The sequence below is a fragment of the Schistocerca nitens genome, chromosome 2 (genome assembly GCF_023898315.1).
Source record: "Schistocerca nitens isolate TAMUIC-IGC-003100 chromosome 2, iqSchNite1.1, whole genome shotgun sequence".
NCBI lineage: Eukaryota > Metazoa > Arthropoda > Insecta > Orthoptera > Acrididae > Schistocerca > Schistocerca nitens.
In genome coordinates, this window is record NC_064615.1 from 340,863,574 (window position 1) to 340,888,151 (window position 24,578).

At 37.1% G+C, this 24,578-nt stretch overlaps 1 protein-coding gene across 1 annotated transcript in view; it reads right to left on the reverse strand.

Annotated features, from left to right (window-relative positions):
* Window positions 1–711: 711 nt before the first annotated feature.
* Window positions 712–24,578, reverse strand: part of LOC126236141 (probable imidazolonepropionase) — a 195,099-nt gene continuing 171,232 nt past the window's right edge. The window contains exons 8-9 of the mRNA XM_049945223.1: window positions 9,339–9,499; window positions 712–1,820 (exon numbers count right to left, since the gene is read on the reverse strand). Of these exons, the coding sequence (XP_049801180.1) occupies window positions 1,715–1,820; window positions 9,339–9,499 (267 nt within the window). The 3' untranslated portion in view covers window positions 712–1,714. The remainder of the gene's footprint in view (window positions 1,821–9,338; window positions 9,500–24,578) is intronic.

Genomic DNA, 24,578 nt, shown 5'->3' on the forward strand with positions numbered 1-24,578 from the left:
CCCTGATAAATACTGGTTTATGTAAAAATAAGTAGTTGTGTCGAATCATATTGCAGATTTTAATAGCAGTTATGCTGAAGAAGAAATTAACTATAATATGATAAAAGTCCATCTTAAATGGTAATATAAACAGTTCTCACAGCTTTCATAGTGGTGTTCCACACATATCACATAAGAAATGGGATCTATATGAACAACTTATGATGCTCATTAACTCAGATAGATGGAAGTGATAATTTCAGTTACTAGTATCCTGGACTAAAAAAAAATCTGCTTAAGTGCCCATAAGAAAGTTTTTAAAAAAGTTTTCAATGGTGCTGAGCTACATTTTTTGAAAGAATACACCACCATTTGACTATATGTTATTGTATTACTCTTCCATACAATCTAGATTTTGGTTTTTACATCATTATCAAGTAGAATGCTAAAAGTTCTTAATCCATTAACAGTCATACTGGGTAAAGTCAACCCAAATAAGTTTTTGGGTGACTTTGACAGATATGACATGTTAATGGTTTAAGAACTTTTAGCATTGTACTCAATAATGTCATAAAAGCTGAAAACTAGATTGTACAGAAGAAAAATACAGTAATATACAATCAAATGGCAGTGTATCCTTTGAAAAAAAGAAGTGTTTGCTCTAAGTGCAATTAATTTAGAGGCACTGCATTTTATTTGTGACAATACAAGTACAGAAATACAGCAGTAATTTTGTAACTTGTAGGATTGTAGTGAACAATAACAATTTCTCATTTCTCTTGAGTTGTTTCAAAGAAATTAACAAAATGAAATTCAAGAAAAAAAATCTCTTAGCACTGACTTCTGTTTCCCACAAAACTCCAGTCTTGGGAATTAGATATTACAAAGTTTGCTATAAAACTCCTTGTGCTGTTGAGGAAGAAGTTGCAACATAGCCAACAGGTCCTTCTGTTTTGCAACTGATAAACATAGCTCATCTTTCAGATGCAGCAAAGCATTACATTCATCTGCCATGGTCCTTCCTGTTTTCAATACATTGACATTTTTCCATTCTTTTGTTTCAGAGTACGAATTGTAGATAGCTTTTTGAGATAGATGAGTATGAGACACTTTGATTATACTGCATTTGGAGTTCTTACACATCTGCATTGACAACATTGTCTCAGCAGTGTGTTTAAAATCAAAACAGTCAGTTGTATGTATTGGAATTACATGGAATGGGTCCATAGCCTTAGCTGACTCAACAATCTTGTGTAAATCTTGCAGAACAAAGAACTTATTTACCATTCTTCATTTTATTTATAATTGAAAAATCTCTGTCACACTTAAAAAGCTGTGACCACTCATCACAAACTCATGTGTTATCTCTTCATATCATCCCAAGCTAAATGGTGGAGACCTTGAGACATAGCACTTGGAAACTCCAGAGGGAAGCACTACTTGACAGAAATACCATGTACATCATAATAATGAATATTTGAAACATTCTGTACATAATTTGACACTTGAAACAAATCTAGAGATCCACAACAGAGTACTGAGAGTTCAATAGAACTGAAATTTATTTTGTGAAAAAATGGCACTTAGAATTTTTTCTATTTCCATTCTTTAAATGTTGTAACTGTGTAGAAAAACTTCATCATATCCTGTTAAATATTTTAACAATAGTATTTAAAGAGCATTTGAAGGAAACAACATTTTTGCAGATGTACTGATTGGCCAATAGCAGCAACTTTCATCCATTAATTGCATCCTTCTTGCAGTGCACCACCTTTCCATTCTTGATGACATATGCTATCAGGTTATCATGGCAGCCAAACTGATAAATGATGTGCTCCCACCTGCAAACAGTAACAATTAAAAATTGCTGTTATAAGCATGTTGGGAGAGGTATTCAGCTCACTGTTGATAGTTTGTAATATTCTCTTGTGATAAAACATTACTAACTTGCATTTGATTAATGAACAGTTACATGAGAAAAAACTATGTATGGAAGGCATTAAATAGTGGGTAGGCACATAACAAACAGATAAACATTACAGCTCATCTTCTGAATTTGCATTCTTCTTCAAGGCTGAGCTGTCACATCCAAGTCCTTTTTGATCTCTCTGTCTGTTGTTCAACCATTCATACATGTGTTGAGTGATAGTCTTCACTCATATCACTGTTTGTACTCTACCCAAAATCTTCACTATTATACTAATTTAGTAATGGTAACTTATAATATCATGTTTACAAGTGTGTAATTATGCTGTGTTTGTGTGGCATATAGCCTCATAGTCCAAAGAATACATTAGTTTGACATATGTCTTGTACATATGCTGTGCTGTTCTATTGCTGCATCTGTGCCCCAAACCCAGAATTTTTCTGGTCAGACTGTACTTGTTTTTCATTTAATTTAGAAAGTACTGTGAGTGAGTATATTTATATGGTTTTCTGGGTGGTACTGGAATGTTCCAAAACAGGAAGCATATATCCCAGTGAATAGTGAATAGTGTTTTATTCGTCTCATAACATACAATTTCTAATCATATGATTAGTGTACAGGATACACATAAAAAATGGATAACACAGCTTAGGCCTAATTGGCTCAAAGAATTTTAACATTAATATAAACTTTTATTTTTCTTTCCTCCCTTTTGTGAAGGACAGCTACATTTACACACAAGACTATATGTAAATTTATCCTGCGCAAATGTTCAGTTCATCCTTCATGAACTCCTCAGCAGCATAGAAGCAGTGTTTGACAAGTATATCATATAGCTTTGTTTTCAGTGTCTCTAGGTTCATACTCAGAACATTCTTTCCTTTTAGCTTGTTATGAACTTTCATTGCCATATACTGAGGAGACTGCGCATATACGTTTAAACGATGAGTGGGAAGCATAAAATTGTCTTTGATGTTCCTTATTATTCTTTTCTGTAACTTTAGTATGCGCAATATATTGCTTGAACTTCCCCAAAAAGTAATACCATACCTTACAACTGATTGAAAGTAGCTGTGGTATGCAATCTTCCTTGTATTCACGTCTGTTGCACCAGCTAATATTTGCATAGCAAATGCAAAGCTACATAATTTGTTTAACAGGTAGTCAACATGTTTATTCCAATTTAAATTTTTATCTGGGTTTAACCCTAAAAACTTCACAGAATCCACTTCTATATCCTGATTTTTATGAGTTATTTTAATTTCTTGGGGCTTTGACTGGTTTGTTCTGAATTGGACCATGTGGATTTTGGGGAAGTTCAATCTTAATCCATTCAGTTGGAACCATGTTTCTAGTTTGTTCATTGTGTTTATTATGCAGAGAGGGATGTTTTCTGGCTCCTGGTTTTCAATTAATATAGATGTGTCATCTGCAAATAAAATCGATGGAGCATTTATATTGTTTGGTAAATCATTAACATAGAACAAAAACAAAATAGGTCCTAGAATCTGACTTGATGTTATTGGGGCATCATGTGTTGGTGTCAGAACATCACTGTGTCACTTTATTAATACACAGGGTGTCCCATTTATCTTGACCATCCTAAATAACTGTTTGTCCAGATGCAAATTATAAAATGTTTAAAGCAAATTTTCTTTAGCCATCGGGGGACATCAATCAGCATGATTGCCTTCATTGTAGCTTTGTTTTTTTACAAAGATATGAACAGCAATATGACTTTTTTAAATGGCACCCTATATTTTTTATTTGGTAATTTATTTACTCCCCTAAATATCTATTCAAAATGTATCACAGTGTACCATTCACTGAAACACAACATTATTAATTACACAACACAACATTGATGTTGACACTCCCAGCACTTAGTGCAGGTACTCGGAGTAATGGAACACATCCACATGCTGACACTGACAGAGGACAAATGTAAACATAAGTTGAATGCACACCCATCTTCCACCAACCATCATCAGTTGAAGAGTTGTGTGGGTAGAATGTACACCAATAAAAAGAAGGTAGAAATGCTACTCATCTATGGGGAATGTAAGTTAGCAGAACAGTAATTGCAATACTGTTTTCTTATGTATGGGTACAGTAATTTAGTCCTTTTAAGTGATGTTGTGTAGAGTAGGCATACAGTAAAGGCTGTCCTTCCTACAAACTGCATCAACATAACGTTTCTTTTATTGTTGTTGTTGAAGGCAGGTGGAATGCCACACAGGCAGTAGAACTGTACAGAGTGATATCCTAACAAGAACCCACCTTCCCAATTGATGTTTTCTCATCTTGTTGCAATGCTTCAGGAAACAGGAAGTTTCAACCCACGACAACACAATCGTCATAGCAGTCGCACAGACGAAGCTGCCAAAGTTAATGTTCTCGCTTCCATAGCTATGAATCCACAGGTGAGCACATGACAGCTTGAACATGAGATTGGCATTCCTAAAACCAGTGTACATCATATTCTTACACGTCATTGGTTACATCCTTACCATGTACACCTACATCAAGAATTGCATGGGAATCATGTACTTTTCTGTCAATGGGCACAGCAGAAAATCCTCACGAACCTGGACTTCTTCTCCAATGTTCTATATAGTGATGAATGTTCCTTCTCAAACAATACAAGGAACATGCATTATTGGTCCAGCGACAACCCACGATAGCTTAGGCAGGTGGAACATCAGTGTCAATGGAGAGTTAATGTCTGGTATGGGATGCTTGGTTGTACAATTATTGGCCCTTATTTCATCAATGGTAGTGTAAAAGGCACAGCATACGCCAACTTCCTCAGATGAATTCTTCCTCCTCTTCTGGATGAAGTGCTGCTAAGAACCAGAATGCTTATGCGGTAGCAACACGATGGATGCCCAGCACTTAATGCCTTACATTCACGTCGTGTTCTGAACTGAAAGTATCCTGCCACATGGATTGGCCGAGGAGCAACAGTTACTTGGCCTGCTAGGTCTCCTGATTTAAATCCTCTGGGCTTTTTTCTGTGGGGATGCATTAAAGACGTTGTCTGCACACACGTCGTGTTCTGAACCAAAAGTAGCCTGCCAGATGGATTGGTCGAGGAGGAACAGTTACTTGGCCTGCTAGATCTCCTGATTTAAATCCTCTGGGCTTTTTTCTGTGGGGACGCATTAAAGACGTTGTCTGCCACGATATTTCAACAGCTCCAGAGGACATGCAGGAACTTATCATGCTTGCTTGTAATTCTCTTCAGGAGGCAACACTGGAAGCAGTAAATAATTCTTTCATTCAACGAGTGCACTGGTGTATCGGTGTCCAGGGTCGCCACTTTGAACAACTTTGAATGTTCTACTCCTGGGCAATGGTACAGGAGAGTCAAAGTCAATTTTGTGTTATGTTTTTATTTGGTTTTCATTTGTTTTCTGACAACTCCAGCAAGTGGGCTAGTTTGTGATACTAGGCTCAAAGTCAATGCTGTGTTATGTAATTAATAACGTTGTGTTTCAGTGAACAGTACACTGTGATACATTTCTGAATAAGTCTTTAGGAGAGGAAATGAATTACCAAATAAAAAATACAGGGTGCCATTTAAAAAAGTCATACCATTATTCATATCTTTGTAAAAAAAAAAACAAAGCCATGAAGAAGGCAATCATGCTGACTGTTGTCGCCCTGATGACTAAAGAACATTCACTTGAAACATTTTATAATTTGCATCTGGACAAACAGTTATTTAGGATGGTCAAGATAAATGGGACACCCTGTATATTTGGTGATGCTGGTGGTGGTGGTGGTGGTGGTGGTGGTGGAGGAGGAGGAGGAGGAGGAGGAGGTGAAGGAGTAATTTAGCTGTACCTTCCATTTTGGCTTGCCACCTTTCATATTCCGCTAAACATGAGGTTTTACTGTCTTATATTGCTCCGTGTTCAGATGCCTATGTGACTGGTGCATGGGGAAATTATTTCATTATTATTAATATTATTATTATTATTATTAGTTGGTAGAGGCATGCTGAATATGTAGCATCAGATCATCATTGTCTGCTATGTGTGTTGTTGTCGCTGCTGTCAGATTTAATTATGTGCCAACCTGCAGCACTGTATGCAGCAGCAGTAACAGTGACAGTTTATTCTTTGACTTGTGTTTCATTTTTCGTTCATTGTAATGTGTACATAGTGACAGAGATTTCCTGTTATGAGCTAACGTTTAATCTTCTGGGATGGTTCTGCTTTCAAGCATGACATCACCTAGTCTGTTCATTGCTTGGAGCTAGTATATGTTGAATGATTTTTTTTTCTATTAAATACGGTTCCTACTTTTCACAGAGCATGAGAATGATATTTAAAGTACTACTAGTTAGTTTAATAAATACCTACTATTCGAATGTAGTACAGCCCTAATTCTAGCTGTACTTGACAAGTGGGGACCCTGACATGGTATTTAAGCCAACGAGAACTAAGCCGTAGCAAAAATTTTGAAAAAATTTCACAAGATGACACATGAAACAGCTGTATCAAGATTAGCTGTGTGCTTAACTCCATTAAGGTCCCATAACTCTGTAATGCAGTTTGCCCAAGTTGAAGCATCAGCATCACTGCTGATTAAAAAAGGTTGCCGTAGTAGTGAGCTGGTTAGATTACCACTTCACCGTGGAAATACAGGATGTTATAACTGGGCCACTGTTGGCAAATTCTTATGACAAGCTCAAGACAGAATTGATTTGAAGAGTAGCATCCTCGCAGGAAGACAAAATTCATCAAATGCTGCCATAGGAGGATACTGGAAACAGCAAACCATCACAGTACCTTTGTCACCTAAGGAGCTTTGTGGATACCAGCACTGTTCCTGATAATTTACTGCACACCATTTGGAGCAGCTGCCTACCATCACAAGTAAAGGCAATAGCAGCATCCCAAACAGAGATGCCACTGGATAGGGTTGCAGAACTTGCAGACAGAATTCAAGAAAACAGAGCCATGCAGCAGTACAACAGCAGCAGCAGCAGTAGTTGCACATGCTGATAATGACACTCTAATGTCAAAAGTTGAGTTATTAAGTACACAAATCAGCAAGCTGTTGTCTCAGAGGGACTGTGGGTGGTACTGCAGAAGATCAAGAAGATGTCCATCAACTAATGCTATGTCCTGTAATGCAGAGCATCCCGTTCACTGGTACCATTGCTAGTTTGGTGAGCAGCCCTGAAAATGTACTGCAACAAGTTCCTTCCCAAATGCCAGCACAGTCAAACATTGGTGATGCCAACTGCCTGTCAACACCACAGGGCTTGTTTATCACCGACAGGAAACCAGGCTAAAAATATTTGGTGGACACTGTTTCTGATTTATGTTTTTGCCACAAACTGCAGTTTTGACTAGACTTCCATGCACTCGTAAACAAGTGCTACGTAATACAGGGCACCATATAAAAACTACTGATGGCTCACCGGTATCATATGGACCTAGGTACTTGGCACCCAACTACCTGGCTGTCACTAAAAGGAGGCATTATCCAACTATAAAGTGGCCTCTGGTAGTCCCTCTTACATCTTTTTGTTAAGAAGTGTAGAGCATAGTGTCCATGTGTGTTTAACACCAGAACTGTGCCAGACCACTACTTGGTACCACTGTTGCAGGACTATAATTGTGCCTTGCATGGTGCAACTATGTTCAGTGCACTCGATTAGGCCAAAGCCCTAATTCTAGCTGCACCTGACAAATACATACAAGAGTACTGATATAACAGTTCCCTGTGGCACTACTGCTTGTAGTAAGGAAGACTTGTAACTCTGTTGTTTATGTGCACACCACCTTCCAAACAATAGATCTTTTATTATTTTTATTAAGCATATTGAAATAGCCATAGAAACCAGTTTGAACAGCATACTGTTATTTCATATTTTGATAAATGTGCATTTAGTACCTAAAATATAGAAAATCTGCAAAAGCCAACTTGAAAACATTTGTTATATTTGTTATAAGATTTAGAGCTAGATTACTGATTGATTATGTTCACCTGAGCCCCATGTTTATGTAGTCAGAATTAGTTAATGGTGTTCTGTTCCCTGAGTAGGAAGTTGGAGTCTATCCAATCATGTATTTTTGTCTGTTAATTTAAGAACCTACTCTTACATTTCAAATTTGCATTCTGGAAGATATGCATCCCATAAAAGAAACAGGTAAAAGAGTGTTTTGAGCCAACTGATGTGGTGGATAAGCACATTGTCAGCAAACACTGGAGTGGCTGTTCAAGCTACTGTGACCATACATTGTACAGTTATTTTGTTGGTGGAATTTCCAGATTATCAGGTTTGCTCATACTTTTTACCATCTAGTACTCTTCCTGTGCATTGTAATGTAACTGTTTAATAGATCTATTTTATTTTATTTTTTAAAATCAAAATCAGAGAACCCAATACACTATGATTCTCAGCACAATTCAAGTAGATCAATACTGCAAATTGTGTATTTTCTATAATACTGGTGTAAATGTACATTGATGAAGCCATAATGATGACATAAAATTAACTGTTTTATGGGAAACATAACTATTTCTGTATTTATAACATACTTCACAATTTTGTTCACTTGTTAAGTCAAGAATATTTAGATGTTATAAAACATACTTATTATTTTACAGAGGTGTTCAAATAGATAAAATCAACAGAAGAATGTATTTCTTTTCACTTACATGAAATATTAATCAAATTGTAATTCTTTGGTCAAGGATGTCAATTATATCGATCTTGTAAGCATATCTTTGGAGTGAAACAGACATGTTTCTGTTCTTGTTCTTGTGTGAGACACTTGGAAGTTAGCAGTTCTAGTTAAGAAGTTTATTATTTTGTGGATATTCTAGAATATGGAATAAAATAATTTTGAAGAGAATATACATATCTGCTTCAAGATATTATTGATTTAATGTATGAATAAACAGGATGAAACACCTTTTTGCAGCTTTGGCATGACGGAATCATTAAGCTAGGGTGACAGTGCCAACAGAAAGCACAACTTACAGCAAACAATGAGAAATAATTTAAGTGAAAATACTTCCTACTGGTTCTCTTCTCTACTTGATGCTTTGAATAACTGAAGAATTATATCTCTAATACACATGCAGTAATTGCATAAAATCTGGATTAATTAACAACATTTTTAATTCAATTTTTATACTTTTTATGGTTCAAACAAGGCAAGAGATGTAAGAATACCCACCATAATTTCAGACATGTGCATGAGCTTCTTAGTTCTCTTCCAATTTTCAGCACTCTTTCTATAAATATGGGATGGGGCCATACCCAGGTCTTGGTATTTTCATAGTTTCGTTCAGTGTAATATTAACACAAGTATCTCAATACAAACATTTTCATTGTGCATATTCTCTGTTGTATATTAAAAAAAGTATGTTACATTTAATGATTGTCACTTGTGTATGTGCTCACCTGCTTGCATCAATAATGACCAAGTCTGCTGCTTTCCCTTCTTCAATGGAGCCCACTCTGTCTGCTCGACCCAATGTTGCAGCAGCATTTAATGTAGCTGCCACAAGCGCCTCCTCAACACTCATTCGCGTGAGTATGCAAGCCAATAGCATCACTATTGGCTACACATATTAAAAGAATAAACAACAGAATTAATATGCTTCAGGCATGTAGAAAGGTGCTTTATATGGTGCTCTAAATTAACACATAAAATGATACAATGGCTCTGATGTGCACTATAATTACATGGTTCTGGAAATGAATATGATGTTGAAAGAAAAGTGTCATGAAATTACTTTATAGATGAACACACTGATGTAGTCATAGAACAATATAAAAGAGAACATTGGATATTATCCTATTACACATTTGTCTATTGTTTGATATGCTACTATTTGCTGTACCTCACTTATGGTTTCCCTAAACCATGAGAGGTGCTTGTCTGGACGGACCTTCAAGAATGCCAAATTCGGTTTCCTTCCCTATCCTTGTGAAACAGAGGTAGACCTGTACGCTGCTGTAAAAGGGATGGTAAACACTAACTTTTCTTCTTCCACTCACAGCATTGTAATGCTCAGAAAACTAGCTTAAAAGCTTCTGCATCATTTCCAAGTCTGTCAAGTACAAAAAAGACAAAGCTGTGGAACAAGCTATTGAGTCTCCACTAAATCAGGCAAATGAGAAATGGCAGTGCATGGAATTTGAAATGTTAGAGGAAAGTCAAGTAAGATGATGATTTTGACAACCCCTGAAGATGATGCTGTCTGAAAGAACTGCGTATTTGTCGTAAGAGACTTACAGCAGCTAGCCTGAACAATTCATTTGTTTAGTTTACCATCACCAACATGTAGTCCGAAGTTTTGATGTCCGTTCATAAGCAAAAGTATTTTTAAAGTAAATACCTAATTTATTTGTATAGCAATGGGCATAATCAATTTTTGAGCAAGAAGGAGCAAAATGGAACTAGCTTTCCAGAAAAGCAAAAACACATACACTAAGAAAGTCCTCTCTTGGAACAAGTTGGAAGCACTCTATGCAGGAGAGACACTACTCATGGGGAAGAAAGAGAAAATGGAGAAATTGGAAATCAAGGAGAGGAAAATTTTGAGGAAGATCATGGGTCCCAAATTCCAAAATAACAAACAAGTTTTCTGTAGAAACAAAGCCCTCTATGCAAAGTCAGCAAAGTCAGGCAGACTCTCAGAAACCATGAGGAAAAGGAGGATTGATTTCTATGGACACATACTCCAAATGAATCCCGATGGACTAACTAAATGAATCTTTGACTTCTTTTGATAATAATAATAATAATAAAGAAAAAACCAATTGGTTTAAGGAAGTGGAAAAGGATTTGAGAGAACCCTAGATTATCGAAGTTATGTTAAAGAATGGTACAGCCAAGACCGTGACCAAAGACAGAACTAAGAGGTTCCAAGTTAAGATCAACACCAGGAAACTGATTCAGATATCAGAGGAAGAAAGAATGAAGAGATCAGATAGAATGAAGAAATATTGGGAGAAAAAGAGACCACAAGCATCTAAGAAGTGATTGATCTGATGTACCCCAAAGATGGGTGATACGAAGAGGAAGAAAAAGGGGGGGGAGGGGGGGCAAGGACCCGACTAACAGATTTGCTCACTGACTCATCATCTCCCAACCCAAACCAATAAAGTTAGAAACTTGAAATTTCGAGAGGATGTTGATCTTATACTGTAGGAGTTGTTTAAGAAGAGATATTTTTTGAAATTCCACCTCTAAGGAGATGAAACAGGGGATGAAATGTTTTTTGAAAATATGTTGCTATTAAGGCAATTGTGAAGCCAGACCTGCAAAAATAGGTGCATGGTTTCTTGGTCAGAAATAAAGAAATTTGTGTTTCAGCATTTTTGGAAATTTAACTCCTATGGGGGTGATATAGTGTGTGAAAGTTTTTTTGGAACTAAAACATTATTAAATTACAGCAGAGTCCCACTAATCTGAACCGTGGTAATCTGAAAGTTCAGTCAATCTGAACATAAAAAATGTTAGACTAAGTATGAAAAACTGTGTGGTATACTGCTGTACATACACACTATTTTAATTTACAAGTACAGTAAACACGTACTAGAAAAATTGGTAAGAAAACATTAGGTTTAAACTATGCATAACAATGAAAGGAAAGCTGTCAAACTTACTAAAATACAGCAGACATTTTATCCCTACTTTATTAGATTACAAAAACTCAGTCATTGTTTTTTGGCGTAGGAAGACAGTCTGTTATACCATGCATTGTTGCGCTGTCATCTCATGAACATCAGATCAGCAGGCGTAGCAGTGAGCTGTTGCTCCAAATAACGTAGTGTGAGGTCAAGGACTTCTGCTGCGTCACTGTGTGGCACCAGCTCTCCTTTGTCGCTTTCAGGCTCATTGTCACTTCTGTCACAGCAGTCCACTTCTTCCTGGTCTTGAGTCACAGGAGCAACTAACTTAGCATCAGTAAGGTTCTCCATACATGTCCCATCTGCTGTCATCCACTCATCTTTGTCTCCTTCGCTAGCTTCTTCACATCCAGGGATTGTCTGTATCATTTGTAGTAGATTTTCCTCTTCATTTTCAACTAGGTTGTCCTGAAATTCAAGAGATGTCCACAGTTTTCTCCACAATTTTCTCAGAGTATTTTCTGAAATATTCTGCCATGCCTGTGGCCCAATAAACAACATCCTTCACATTGGTGTTTTTTATTTTGTCCACTAAAGGAATGCTATCATCTTGGATCAGCATTCTTAAAAGTTGTTTTCTGTTAATCAGTTTTAATGTTTGCAGTATGCTCTGGTCCATCAGCTGTAGAAGTGGTGTAACATTTGGCGGCAAAAACTTCGCCACAATTTCTCCATCACATAATTCCTCAGTGCTGGAGTGAGGTGGCGTGTTATCAATCAAAAGGACTGCACAGGGAGACAAATGATTTTCCTTAGAAAACTGTCGAACAGAGGGAACAAACTGGATGTGAAACCATTCTTTGAACAGCTTACCATCCATCCATGCTTTTTTTTTGGTTGCGATATTATATGGGCAGGGACTTCATGTTGCAGTTTTTAAAAGCTCTGGGCCTAGCAGGTTTGCCGACCAGCATTAAAGGCAGCTTGTAATTAGCAGCAGCATTGCTGCACGCTAATAAAGTCACACAATCTTTGTACATTTTAAAACAAGGAGCATGGTCTTTTGCTTTTGATGCCAGGGTTTCTGTTAGCAATGCCCTAAAATTAAGGCCAGTCTCTTCAGCGTTATAACTTTGTTGGGGAGAATACTTTCCCTCTCTTATCATTTTTTCAAACTCACCCAAGTATTCCTTCACTGCATCAAAGCTTCTCTCCAGTAACTGTTAGCTGACGGATTCCATGATGTTTTTTGAATCTGTCCAACTAACCCGTACTCGCACTAAAACTCATCACCATTCATTAACTTGTTCAGGTAAATAGCCTTCTCCTGAACCAGAGCTCCACTCAAAGGAGTTCCCCTTTCTCTTTCCTGTGGAGACCAAAGGAACAGAGTTTCATCCACTTTATCATACTGGGACTGTTTCAAAAGTCTGCCGAATTTCAAGTGTTTTTCCCGAAGATATTGCACAGGACTGTTCAAGCTTCACTCGGTTTTTCTTCCAATCACAAATTGTTGCTTTACCAACACCTTGTTCCATTGCCAGTTCAGATACATTCTCACCATTGTCTATCCACTTCAAAACATTTGGTTTTTCTTTGAGAGTTAACGTTGTATGTTTCTGTTTTCTCATGACGAAAATACGTACACCACTACACCTGAACGAATACAATACAACTATTATGTGTGCCAATGATCAATAACTAACATTACCAAGCGCTTTGCGAGCCAATTGGCAGTGCACTGACCTCAGACACTACAAAGGTCTCAACAATGCACAACAATAGGTGCAGGGGGTGAGAGTGAGCCATTGTTTTCACACGTGTTCCCATTTGTTACCATGGTGCACCCACTTGGTATACTTCATTCTAGAAACTTGTCACTGTAATTCTAGCTGATCTGAACAAATTGGTAATCCGAACAAGGTCTGGTGCCAATTAGTTTGGATTAACTGGACTCTACGGTAGTGCTAAAATATTTTTAAAGCTACATCCATCATAATTGGCATTTGACTTCTTGGTTATAAATAAAAAATACTTATGTATATATGTGGTGTCTGTTCTTTTGGACATGTCTGAAAGAACATGATTTTGATCCAGTAGCCAGTATGAAAGAAGGTACAAAGGAATTACTGACAATGGCTGTGAGTGAGCATTAATTGAAATCATTGGGGAAAGTTGATAATTGGTGCTGGACTGGGAGTTGAACCTGGGTTTCCTGCTTACCAGGCAGATGCACTGACCACTGTGCCAGGCACAAACAGTGGCCATCACAGGTGCACAGACAACCCTAGCACGCCTCCGGTGAGACCCAGATTGTCATATTGTCCATACCCAATGAATGTAGTCCCCACTGCCCATTATCCTCATTGCTCGCGGCATTTCACCGATTCCTGTAAGAGTTTGAGTCTAGTGTGCATCCACACTGAAGAGATCATTGACCATCTTGCCTTAATTATATATATGTGGTATCTGCTTTATTGGACATGTCCAAAGGAACAGAAGCCACAATCAACATGAGATGGCTAATGCTCTCTTTAGTGTGGATGCACACTAGGCTCAAACTCTTATGGGAATTGGTGAAATGCCATGAGTACTGAGGATGATGCACATGGAGCACTACATTTGTAGTGTGTGGATAAATTGAGAATTTGGGTCTGGCTGTAGGTGTCCATGCAACTGCAATGGTCTCTGTGTCCACATGACAATGGTCATCACGTATGCCTCGTAAGCACGAGACCTCGATTTGACTCCCAGTCTGGCAAAATTTTCAACTTTGGCCATTGATTTCAATCAATGCCCACTCACAGACAATGTCTGTACTTCCTTTGCATCTTAAAAAAATATGTATTTGAGTGTTTTATGAAATTCAACTCCCAAGGGGGTGAAATAGGAGCAGAAATGTTTTATGAAATATTTCATTATGAACACACATTCAAAGTTAAATTTATGAAAATTGGGTTTGTCTTCTTGGTAAGGAATAAAAAATACATCTGTCACTGTTTTTGGAAATTCAACCCCTATGATGGTGAAATAGGGGACATAAGTCTTTGTTGAAATTTTTCATTATGAAAGCATTTTTTAAACTAAGTCTATGAAAACTTGTGTTTAGCTTCTTATCTAGAAATAAAAAAAATACACATGTCACTGTTTTTGGAAATTCAGCTCTTAATGGAGTGAAATATGGAGTGAAAATCTTCATGAAAATATTACATTGTGAATGTGTTTTTAAAGATAAACCTATGAAAATTAGTATTTGGCTTTTCGATTAGAAATGAAAGAAATAAGTGTGTCACTGTTTTTGAAAATTCAACCACTAAGGGCTGAAATAGGGGAAGACTGATTCACAAACTCATCTGTGACCAGCTAAAACAGCTAAGGTTAGGAACTTGAAATTTAGAGAGATTGTGGATCTTATACTATACCATTTAAGAAAGCATCATTCAAAAATCCACTAATAAGGAGTTGAAGTAGAGGATGAAAGACTTTTTAAAAAAAATGTCACTATTAAGGCAGAAATACGTGTTTCAGTACCAGTATTTTTGGAAATTCAACATTAAGGGGGTAAAATAGTTTTTTTGGGGGGCGGGGGGGATGAATTATTATTAAAGAACTACTAAAGCATTTTTAAAGCTTCATCTATGAAAATTGGTATTTGACTTCGTGGTTAAAAACAAAAAGTGTGTGTTTCAGTGTTTTTGGAAATTCAGTCCCACAAGGAAGTGAAATAGGGGATGAAAAGAATTATGAAATTATTTCATTATGAAAACATTTTCAGAGCTAAATCTATAAAAATTTGTATTTCATTTCCCCGTTAGACATTTAAAAAATACATGTTTCACTGTTTTTGGAAATTCAACCCCTGTTGGGGGTCAAACAGGAGATGAAAATTTTTAAGAAAGTACTTTATTGTATCAAAAACTTTTTAAAGCTAATTCTATGGAAATTGATATTTCGCTTGTCACTTAGATAGAAAAAAATATGTGTTAGGGGATGAAAGTTCTGTGGCAATATCACCACAAGAATGCAAAAGGCATTACTAACAAAAACTTTGGACTCCAGAATCACTTTTTCGTCAAAAGTACATTTGGAAAAAACCATGCTTTCATGGCCTTAGTTAGGTTTAGAAGGTGTTGCAATTTGTGAACAACATAAAAATTTGGTTAAAGAAAAACAAAAAAATGCCTGTGCAGACCATACAGTTTATGTGATTGTACCAGCGGGCGCTCAGCTAATATAATATAGTTGGACACATATGTGCAAGCCTTCAGAGCCAGTGGTTCCTTCTGGCTGAAGGGTTGAAGGAGAAGGAAGAGGTATGAAGGGAAAGGGCTGGCAATGTTTAAGAAATGGGATGAGTTACAGAAAAGTCACCAGAGTTGTGGGTCTGGGGAGACTTTCCAGATGGGATAAAGAGGAAAGACTGTCTGTTGGGGAAGCTTACAGGTGGAAGATAGCGTAATAAGCAAGACAGAGATTACTGACAAAACATCATGCAAGAGTTAAGAACAGAAAGCTAAATGCATTATATACTGTAGACACATGTGATAGTGGGCAGGAAAAATATACAGGTCAGACACAAAAAGATGTAGAAAACTAAAAAGGAGCAAAGAAATGGAACAGTTACTGACAATGAACACTTAGAACACAGAAATTAATGTAAATTTAGGCAAGGTGGGTCGCAAGAAGAGGGAGGACATGTTGTATTGCCAGTTCCCACCTGCAGAGTTTTGAAAAACTTGTGCCAGGAAGGAGAATCCAGATGGCATGTGTGATCAAACAGGCACCAAGATCTCGACTGTCATGATCTAGAGCATGCTCTGTGTAATGGTACTTGAATTATGTAAACATTATGGTACCTTGCCTGAACCTCTCGATACCAGTAATATTCTACTACATTTCTGTTAACTACTTAACATATTTCTGAGACAACATTCAGATTTGATTTCACTTTTGATACATCGATATGTTTATATTGCAATGATATTATTCTTATGTGTATTCTTTCTTTTGTCACTATGATCTTTGACGTACTTGTAACTCTGATTTTTGGCCACGTAAGCGATAGTTAGTTGTTGAGTTGTTAGAGAGTCGGACCTTGAGAAAGTCAAGTTGTGGACGTCATGTTGGAAAGACGAATATTGTCATCAGCTTATAAAATGTGAACTTTAACAGTGACTGTGAGGAAGATGTTTTCGGGTATGTTTTGTATTGTGAAGTGATGTTTAGTGTATCGCATGATATTGCAATAAAAGCAATTAAAAGGAAGTGTAATTTAATTTCGGAGTGCTGATTATTTTTTTACATCACCATTGTCCAGCAAAAGTGTAATCTCCAAGAATGGTTTGAGGAGTGCATCTACAAAACTTTTGAATATAGCAGGATAAAACCTAGGCCTCTTTGCATCCAAGCTTGGAATCATAACCACCTAGATTTTCAATGATTGAGCCATGATTTTACGACGAGACCAGCGTGGGAAACACAAAAAGATGATTGCCTAGTTTTTTGATTATTACATGAAATGACTTTATTAACTGTGCTCTAATGACACCTGCCACATAATATGACTGTTGTTGCCCGAAAATGCAGTATTTAGCAGCGTGAGCAACACCACAATCATTATTAAATGCTGACCTTTGTTGTGGTAGGGTTGTTAGATCTGCAATAGGGTATTGTGTGTCGTCAGTATACTCTTTCTGTCTATGGCCATTCATCCTAACTGATAACTTGACAGTAGTAATATCAATATAGAAGGCCAAACAGTGATTACATAACATCTGGTACATGACATGTCATTTCACAGGTGGCTCTCCCTTTGATAGTTCACGTTTTTCCAGTTACTGGACTGGTATACGTGGTGGTAGGATGTTGCACAGGACAAGCCTTACAGCAGGGTTGGTCACAGTGCTAGAAGCCATAGGGAGGGGAAATGTAGAAAGAGCATAGAGTCTGACCAGCATATTGATATTGTGGAGATTGCAAGGGTGGAGGTGGGACGACAAAAAGCTATACTGGGTGTGGTGGGTAAAATGTCAGACAGAATGGACATGATTTTAGGTAGTCACAGCGTTGATGAAATAACTGATTAACACATTGAAGGCCAGATATTATTGAGTGACAAGAAGTGTACACCTAAGTTGTTTTTTGGAGGGATCATCGGTACCAGGACTGGATGTGATGGCTTGGGAAATCTCCTTTTGAACTAGGATGGTGGGGTAATTACATACAGTGAAGGTTGAGGTGAGAATGATGGTGTACGGCTGTAAAAAGTTTGCATCTGAACAAATAAAATTGCCTCAAATGCCATTATGTATGGGAGGGAATGTTTGACATGGGATGGATGGCAGCTGTTAAAATGTAAGTACAACAGTACTTATTAGAAGGTTAGATGTGAACAGAAGCTTGTAGCTGATGCTCATTGAGGAAAAGGCATCAGATGTGGAATAGGAACATGCAAAATTTAAAGCATTTAGAAAGTCAAAAAATTTCAACAGGTCAGCCTCATCATGAGTCCAAATGGAAAAGAAGTTATGAATGCATCTAAATCAAACCAGGGGCTGAAGGCTTATGGATCTGAGGAAAACCCCTCCAAGTGACACATGAAAAGGTGTAATATTCATGAACTATAATTTTTGTTTTCTGGTAAGTTAATTTTCTAGAATATTGTTTGAATTAAAAATGGTAATGTCTTCTAAGATAACAAACTAGACAGAGGGTAAGACGATAACCACCAATTTACAACTTAACTTTTTTAACAAGTTTGTTATCTTAGCCAGCTATTTCACAGATGAAGACTGCACTGTAGTACCTTCTCTAGATTGTCACACAGATGACAAAATGGTAGATATCAAAATAGATGACAGAGGGATAGAGAAACAATTAAAATCGCTCAAAAGAGGAAAGGCCACTAGGCCTGATGGGATACCAGTTCGATTTTACACAGAGTACGTGAAGGAACTTGTCCCCCTTCTTGCAGCGGTGTACTGTAGGTCTCTTGAAGAGCGTAGCATTCCAGAGGATTGGAAAAGGGCACAGGTCATCCCCGTTTTCAAGAAGGGATGTCGAACAGATGTGCAGAACTATAGACCTATATCTCTAACGTCTATTAGTTGTAGAATTTTGGAACATGTATAATGTTCTAGTGTAATGAATTTTCTGGAGACTAGAAATCTACTCTGTAGGAATCAGCATGGGTTTTGAAAAAGACAATCGTGTGAAACCCAGCTCGCACTATTCATCCACGAGACTCAGAGGGCCATAGACATGGGTTTCCAGGTAGATGCCATGTTTCTTGACTTCCACAAGGCGTTCGATACAGTTCCCCACAGTCATTTAATGAACAAAGTAAGAGCATATGGACTATCAGACCAATTGTGTGATTGGATTGAAGAGTTCCTAGATAACAGAATGCAGCATGTCATTCTCAATGGAGAGAAGTCTTCCAAGGTAAGAGTGATTTCAGGTGTGCCGCAGGGGAGTGTCGTAGGACCGTTGCTATTCACAATATACATAAATGACCTTGTGGATGACATCGGAAGTTCACTGAGGCTTTTTGCGGATGATGCTGTGGTATATTGAGAGGTTGTAACAATGAAAATTGTACTGAAATGCAGGAGGATATGCAGCGAATTGATGCATGGTGCAGGGAATGGCAATTGAATCTCAATGTAGACAAGTGTAATGTGCTGCGAATACACAGAAAGAAAGATCCCTTATCATTTAGCTGCAATATAGCAGGTCAGCAACTGGAAGCAGTTAATTCCATAAATTATCTGGGAGTACAGATTAGGAGTGATTTAAAATGGAATGATCATATAAAGTTGATCATCGGTAAAGCAGATGCCAGACTGAGATTCATTGGAAGAATCCTAAGGAAATGCAATCCGAAAACAGAGGAAGTAAGTTACAGTACGCTTGTTTGCCCACTGCTTGAATACTGCTCAGCAGTGTGGGATCCATACCTGATAGGGTTGATAGAAGAGATAGAGAAGAGCCAATGGATCTCTTCGTCACAGGATCATTTAGAAATTGCAAAAGCATTACGGAGATGATAGATAAACTCCAGTGGAAGACTCTGCAAGAGAGACGCTCAGTAGCTCCATACGGGCTTTTTTGAAGTTTTGAGAACATACCTTCACCGAGGAGTCAAGCAGTATATTGCTCCCTCCAAAAATGGCTCTGAGCACTATGGGACTCAACTGCTGAGGTCATTAGTCCCCTAGAACTTAGAACTAGTTAAACCTAACTAACCTAAGGACATCACAAACATCCATGCCCGAGGCAGGATTCGAACCTACGACCGTAGCGGTCTTGCGGTTCCAGACTGCAGCGCCTTCAACTGCACGGCCATGCTCCCTCCTACATATATCTCGCGAACAGACCATGAGGATAAAATCAGAGAGATTAGAGCCCACACAGAGGCATACCGACAATCCTTCTTTCCACGAACAATACGAGACCGGAATAGAAGAGAGAACCGATAGAGGTACTCAAGGTACCCTCCACTACACACCGTCAGGTAGCTTGCGGAGTATGGATGTAGATGTAGTAGATGTAGATTAAGTCCCTAATATTAAAAAAATAATAATTTCCTGGTATTTCTATTGCATTATAATTCGAATTTCAGGAAATTGAGTAATTATAAACTTATCAGAAAAATGAGAAAATCATATGAAAGAAGAACAAAGAGGCAGAATAAGAGAAACAATTAATGGTTGAGATGATTGCTGAAGTTGTGAAAAATAAAAATGATTGTAAATTCTACAGCCAAAATTGAATTTCTGAGTCAACATACAGAAGATATGAGAAGAAATGTGATGGAAGAGTATTAGAAGGGAAAATAGGCATATTTTACAACAAGATTTAATTGAAGCCAGTGTTCCTGTTCTACTGACATACATACCTATCTACCTGTTTTTCCCCCTTTGTCAGGGACTGCCTAAGAATGATGGAATATGAAAGAAACCCTACACTGTTTTGATCAATAGCAGAACTGCAAAATTACATTACAGAGGTAACACAAGAGCATTTGGACTAATGAAAGGACAGCTTTGACAAGAGTGCTACGCAGAACCCCTGGCCACAAGATTCTACAAAAAAGCTGCTGGAAAGAACTTCATCACAGCATTTGCACATGTGTACTTCATAACAGTGAGAGCACCTGAGCAACATCCTTGGTCCAGATTTCAGCTTTTAATCCAGTTAATGTGGTAAAATTATTAACACTTCGCTAAAGCAGTGAAACAAAATATATAAATCTGAAAAAGAAAAAGTTGTAGAGTTGATGAGACAAGATTTCTACAGTCCTGAAGATACAAGATACATCCCAATGTGTAAACATTATTTGGGAACCACTGAGTGATAAGAATGGTGTGTACTATATGTGGGACCACAGCCACTAGTGTGTGTGCTATAAGAACTTCTGAAAATTTGTCCCACTTCCTTCATTTTTCCTCTTGCCAAAATGAACCCAATATTTATTACTGGAGAAATTTCACACTCACAGGGATCACCCTCATTTCTGATTGGATGAGAGACACCAGTTTTCTATTCTAAGATATTTAGAAAACTTCGTGAATTTTTGTACTTCCAGTGCACAACATCTTGTTCTTCTGACTGTGGGCAACTATCCCTAACATACCATTTTAGAAGCACTGGAGCACTGTCACTCTAATTTTATTTCTATAACTTTGCTGTCTCCTCATTGCAGTCAATGATCATGCAGCCTCCGATGTAGCCTTTTATGATCCTCTCAAAACCATTAACAGGTTAAAGTGCAATGGATGACAAGTAATTCACAAGTAAGTAGAGAAGATGCTGTAAAAGATCATTCAGCCATTAGGGAATTTTTATCTCACCCCTGTGGTCCTTGTTACGTGGTATTTCTGAGTTGATTACCAGTGATTGAACAAAATCACAAAAAGGATATATCCCCAGTGCACAAATAAATGACACCTTGGACTGTCTGAAAGGAGTGAAGTATATCTCCACTATGGATATGCAGACTGTCAACTGGTAGATCAAGGTTCATAAGGCTGGCCTAGAAACACTGCTTTCACAATGCCTGATGGCATCTATGAGCTCCAAGATATGTCATTTTGTCTCTCCAGTGGGCAAAGCTGTGGACATCTTAAGCATGATGGACAATCTACTTTGACATCTTAGGTGGATGAGGTGTCTTTGCTACTTGAATGGTATTGTTATCATTATCCAGAAAAATTAAGGACTGTAACAGATTTTCCAACTCTTTGGCACATTTCAGTATATGAAGTTCTCTCACAATGTGTTCTACTACAGATGCCTCATAATACATTTTAGGTGAAGGCACAGCCACTACAAGAGCTGCTGGTATGGAATGAAGATCAAGAAAGATCTTTTTATATCCTTAAAGAGATGAGGAGATGAGGAAGTCTTCACCAGTCTACTTAAAAACTGGTAGCCAGTGGATTGGGGGGGGGGGGGGGGGGGGTGGAGGACTTGTTTATTTAGTGTAGTTACATGTTTTCATTTATGTTACCACTAATCATATATACAAAGCCTGTAAACTGACTCATTCTACATCATTTCCATAAAAGAATCATTCATATGATTTATGGAACATGTAACTAACTAACAGGAAAATGCTGAAAGATTAACTACTCACTCCTCCAATGTACTCTCCCAGTCAGAGAAGACTTATTCTACAGTTGAGAAAGATTGCCTTCATGTAATTGAGCAATCAGTTATATGGCAGACCATTCACTGTTTTGTCCAACCAGCATTCCTTTTGCTGGATGACAATCCTAAAGGATCCATCTGGCTGACTGGCAAGATGAGAATTAATAGATTAACATTGTGATAAAGAAATCCCTTTTGATTGGGATGAATATAATTGTGACTCATGCCAGCTCATTTATGGCCAGTCATATTCAAACATTTTCTTGATGTATCTTCATCAGGTCATTTGTGGAGACCCTTGATAGAATTGGTAGCAGTTATCACTAGCCAGGTCACTACTGATCTGTCAAACATAGGTAAGATGTTGTAGAGCATGCCAACTATGGCAGTAAGTGTCTCATTTAGCCCCAGGACACCTAGACCAATTCCTCCTGCCATTGCTCCATTTCATTAGATTGTAATTCACTTTTTGAGACATTGCGGGTCACCTGGTGTGGTGTAATTGTTGTGGTCACTGGCAGGCAGTATGTGGTTCACCAATTTGATACCTACATTGATCACCTAATATTTGTAATTTATGAAAGTTTTCGGTATTACTTATTTACGGGATACTGTAATTTGATATAACAGTCTATGCATTTGTAAATATGAGCATTTTGAATGTGTTATATTGTCTCTTAATGTCGAGAACTGAATTTTCATAATGTACTCATTACACTCAATCTTCTCATGACAGTGTCAGATTATTCTTATGATTTTATCCAACTTAAAAGCAAGGGACATATTTTACAAAAACTTTATATATGATGATGACCTCACAGAAAGCAAAAAATTTTGTGGAACACAATAAAGCACTTTAACTGAAGTTGATGTCTATAATATTTCCCATGTAAATTAAACTTCTTCAGCCTAGTGTGTTCACCCCTACAGGGCACCTCTTGCAATTTCTCCTTAAACATACTCCCAATTCTCAACACATGTTTTCATTTAGATAATAGTTCATTTACTGAAGATCTTAGCTCACTTTTTATTTTTTGAATATAAGTATAGTGGACTACTGGAGCTTGATTCCTGACTTCAGATCACATTCACCTTGGTATCAGTTTCAGTTGATATTATTTCAATTGGAAATATTCTGTCTCAATTTTTACCACTATGTTTATCCTAATTTTCAGACTATTTTCATTTTTGTTAACATTATGAGGTGAAGACTCCAGCTCTCATTCTACTTTTATGGGCAGTCTAACTAATACACATTACTGCTAGTAATTTATGATGGTAATTTATTCATCTAATGACAATATGCATTGGATGAATTTTGTCTGGAAATTCATAGCGTAAAAATACTGCATACAAGGCTGCACAGTAACCTACACAAGTTTAAAGTTGCATATGCAACCCTGATGAATTACAAAAATGTATGAAAATGTATTTCATATGGACTACATAGTTGACATTTACATACAAAAAATACTTTTGTTCAAAATATTAATTTAAATTAGAGCAAGCACTTAATTAAAAAGACTATTGACAGTAGTAAATGAATATAGTTATTTGCTACAAGTTTATTGGAGGTATTCATTCACACTATAATAGCAGTTGATGATAAAAATTTAAATAGCACTTCGTTAAATGAAGATAATTGTTTTATTTCTCTCAACTGTGGCGGAAGTTTGTTGTAGTGTCTAGTACCCTGAATGTTTGTTTGTTTTTATCATAAAGCCTTGTATACCCTTTTTGTATGGATGTAGTGCACATTCTTGCATTGTAAAAATTAAGATCTGCATCATATTTGAAACTATCAGTATAGCTTTTCATATTAATTACACATTTTTGTATGTAGAGTCATGGCAAGGGTAGAATGTTTTACTGATTCAGTAATTGGTAATTATTCTAACAGCTCATTTCTGCACAGTGAACATCTTTTTCAGGTCTTTTGCATAATGACCCCAGAAGCTGATGCCACAGGTAATAACAGAATGGATGTAAGAAAACTAGATAATTCTGCTACACTGTCGTATATACAATACCAATTACACATAATTAAAAGCAATCATTACATTACATTATTACATTAATACTTGTTCCATAGATCATGAAAATGACATTTTATAATGATGTGGAATGTTTCAGTTTAACATAAGTTTTCTTTACACAATATAATAATTATTATTATTATTATTATTATTTACAGTTCCTACTTCATATCTAAAAATTCACCTATTGAGTAGAAAGAGCTGTCATTCAGAAAATCTTTTCATTTGTTTTTAAATGTTGGTTGGCTATCTGTCAGACTTTCAATGCTATTTGGCAAATGACCAAAGATTTTTGTGGCAACATAATTCACTCCTTTCTGTGCCAAAGTCATATTTAACACAGAGAAGTGAAGATCATTCTTTCTTCTAGCAC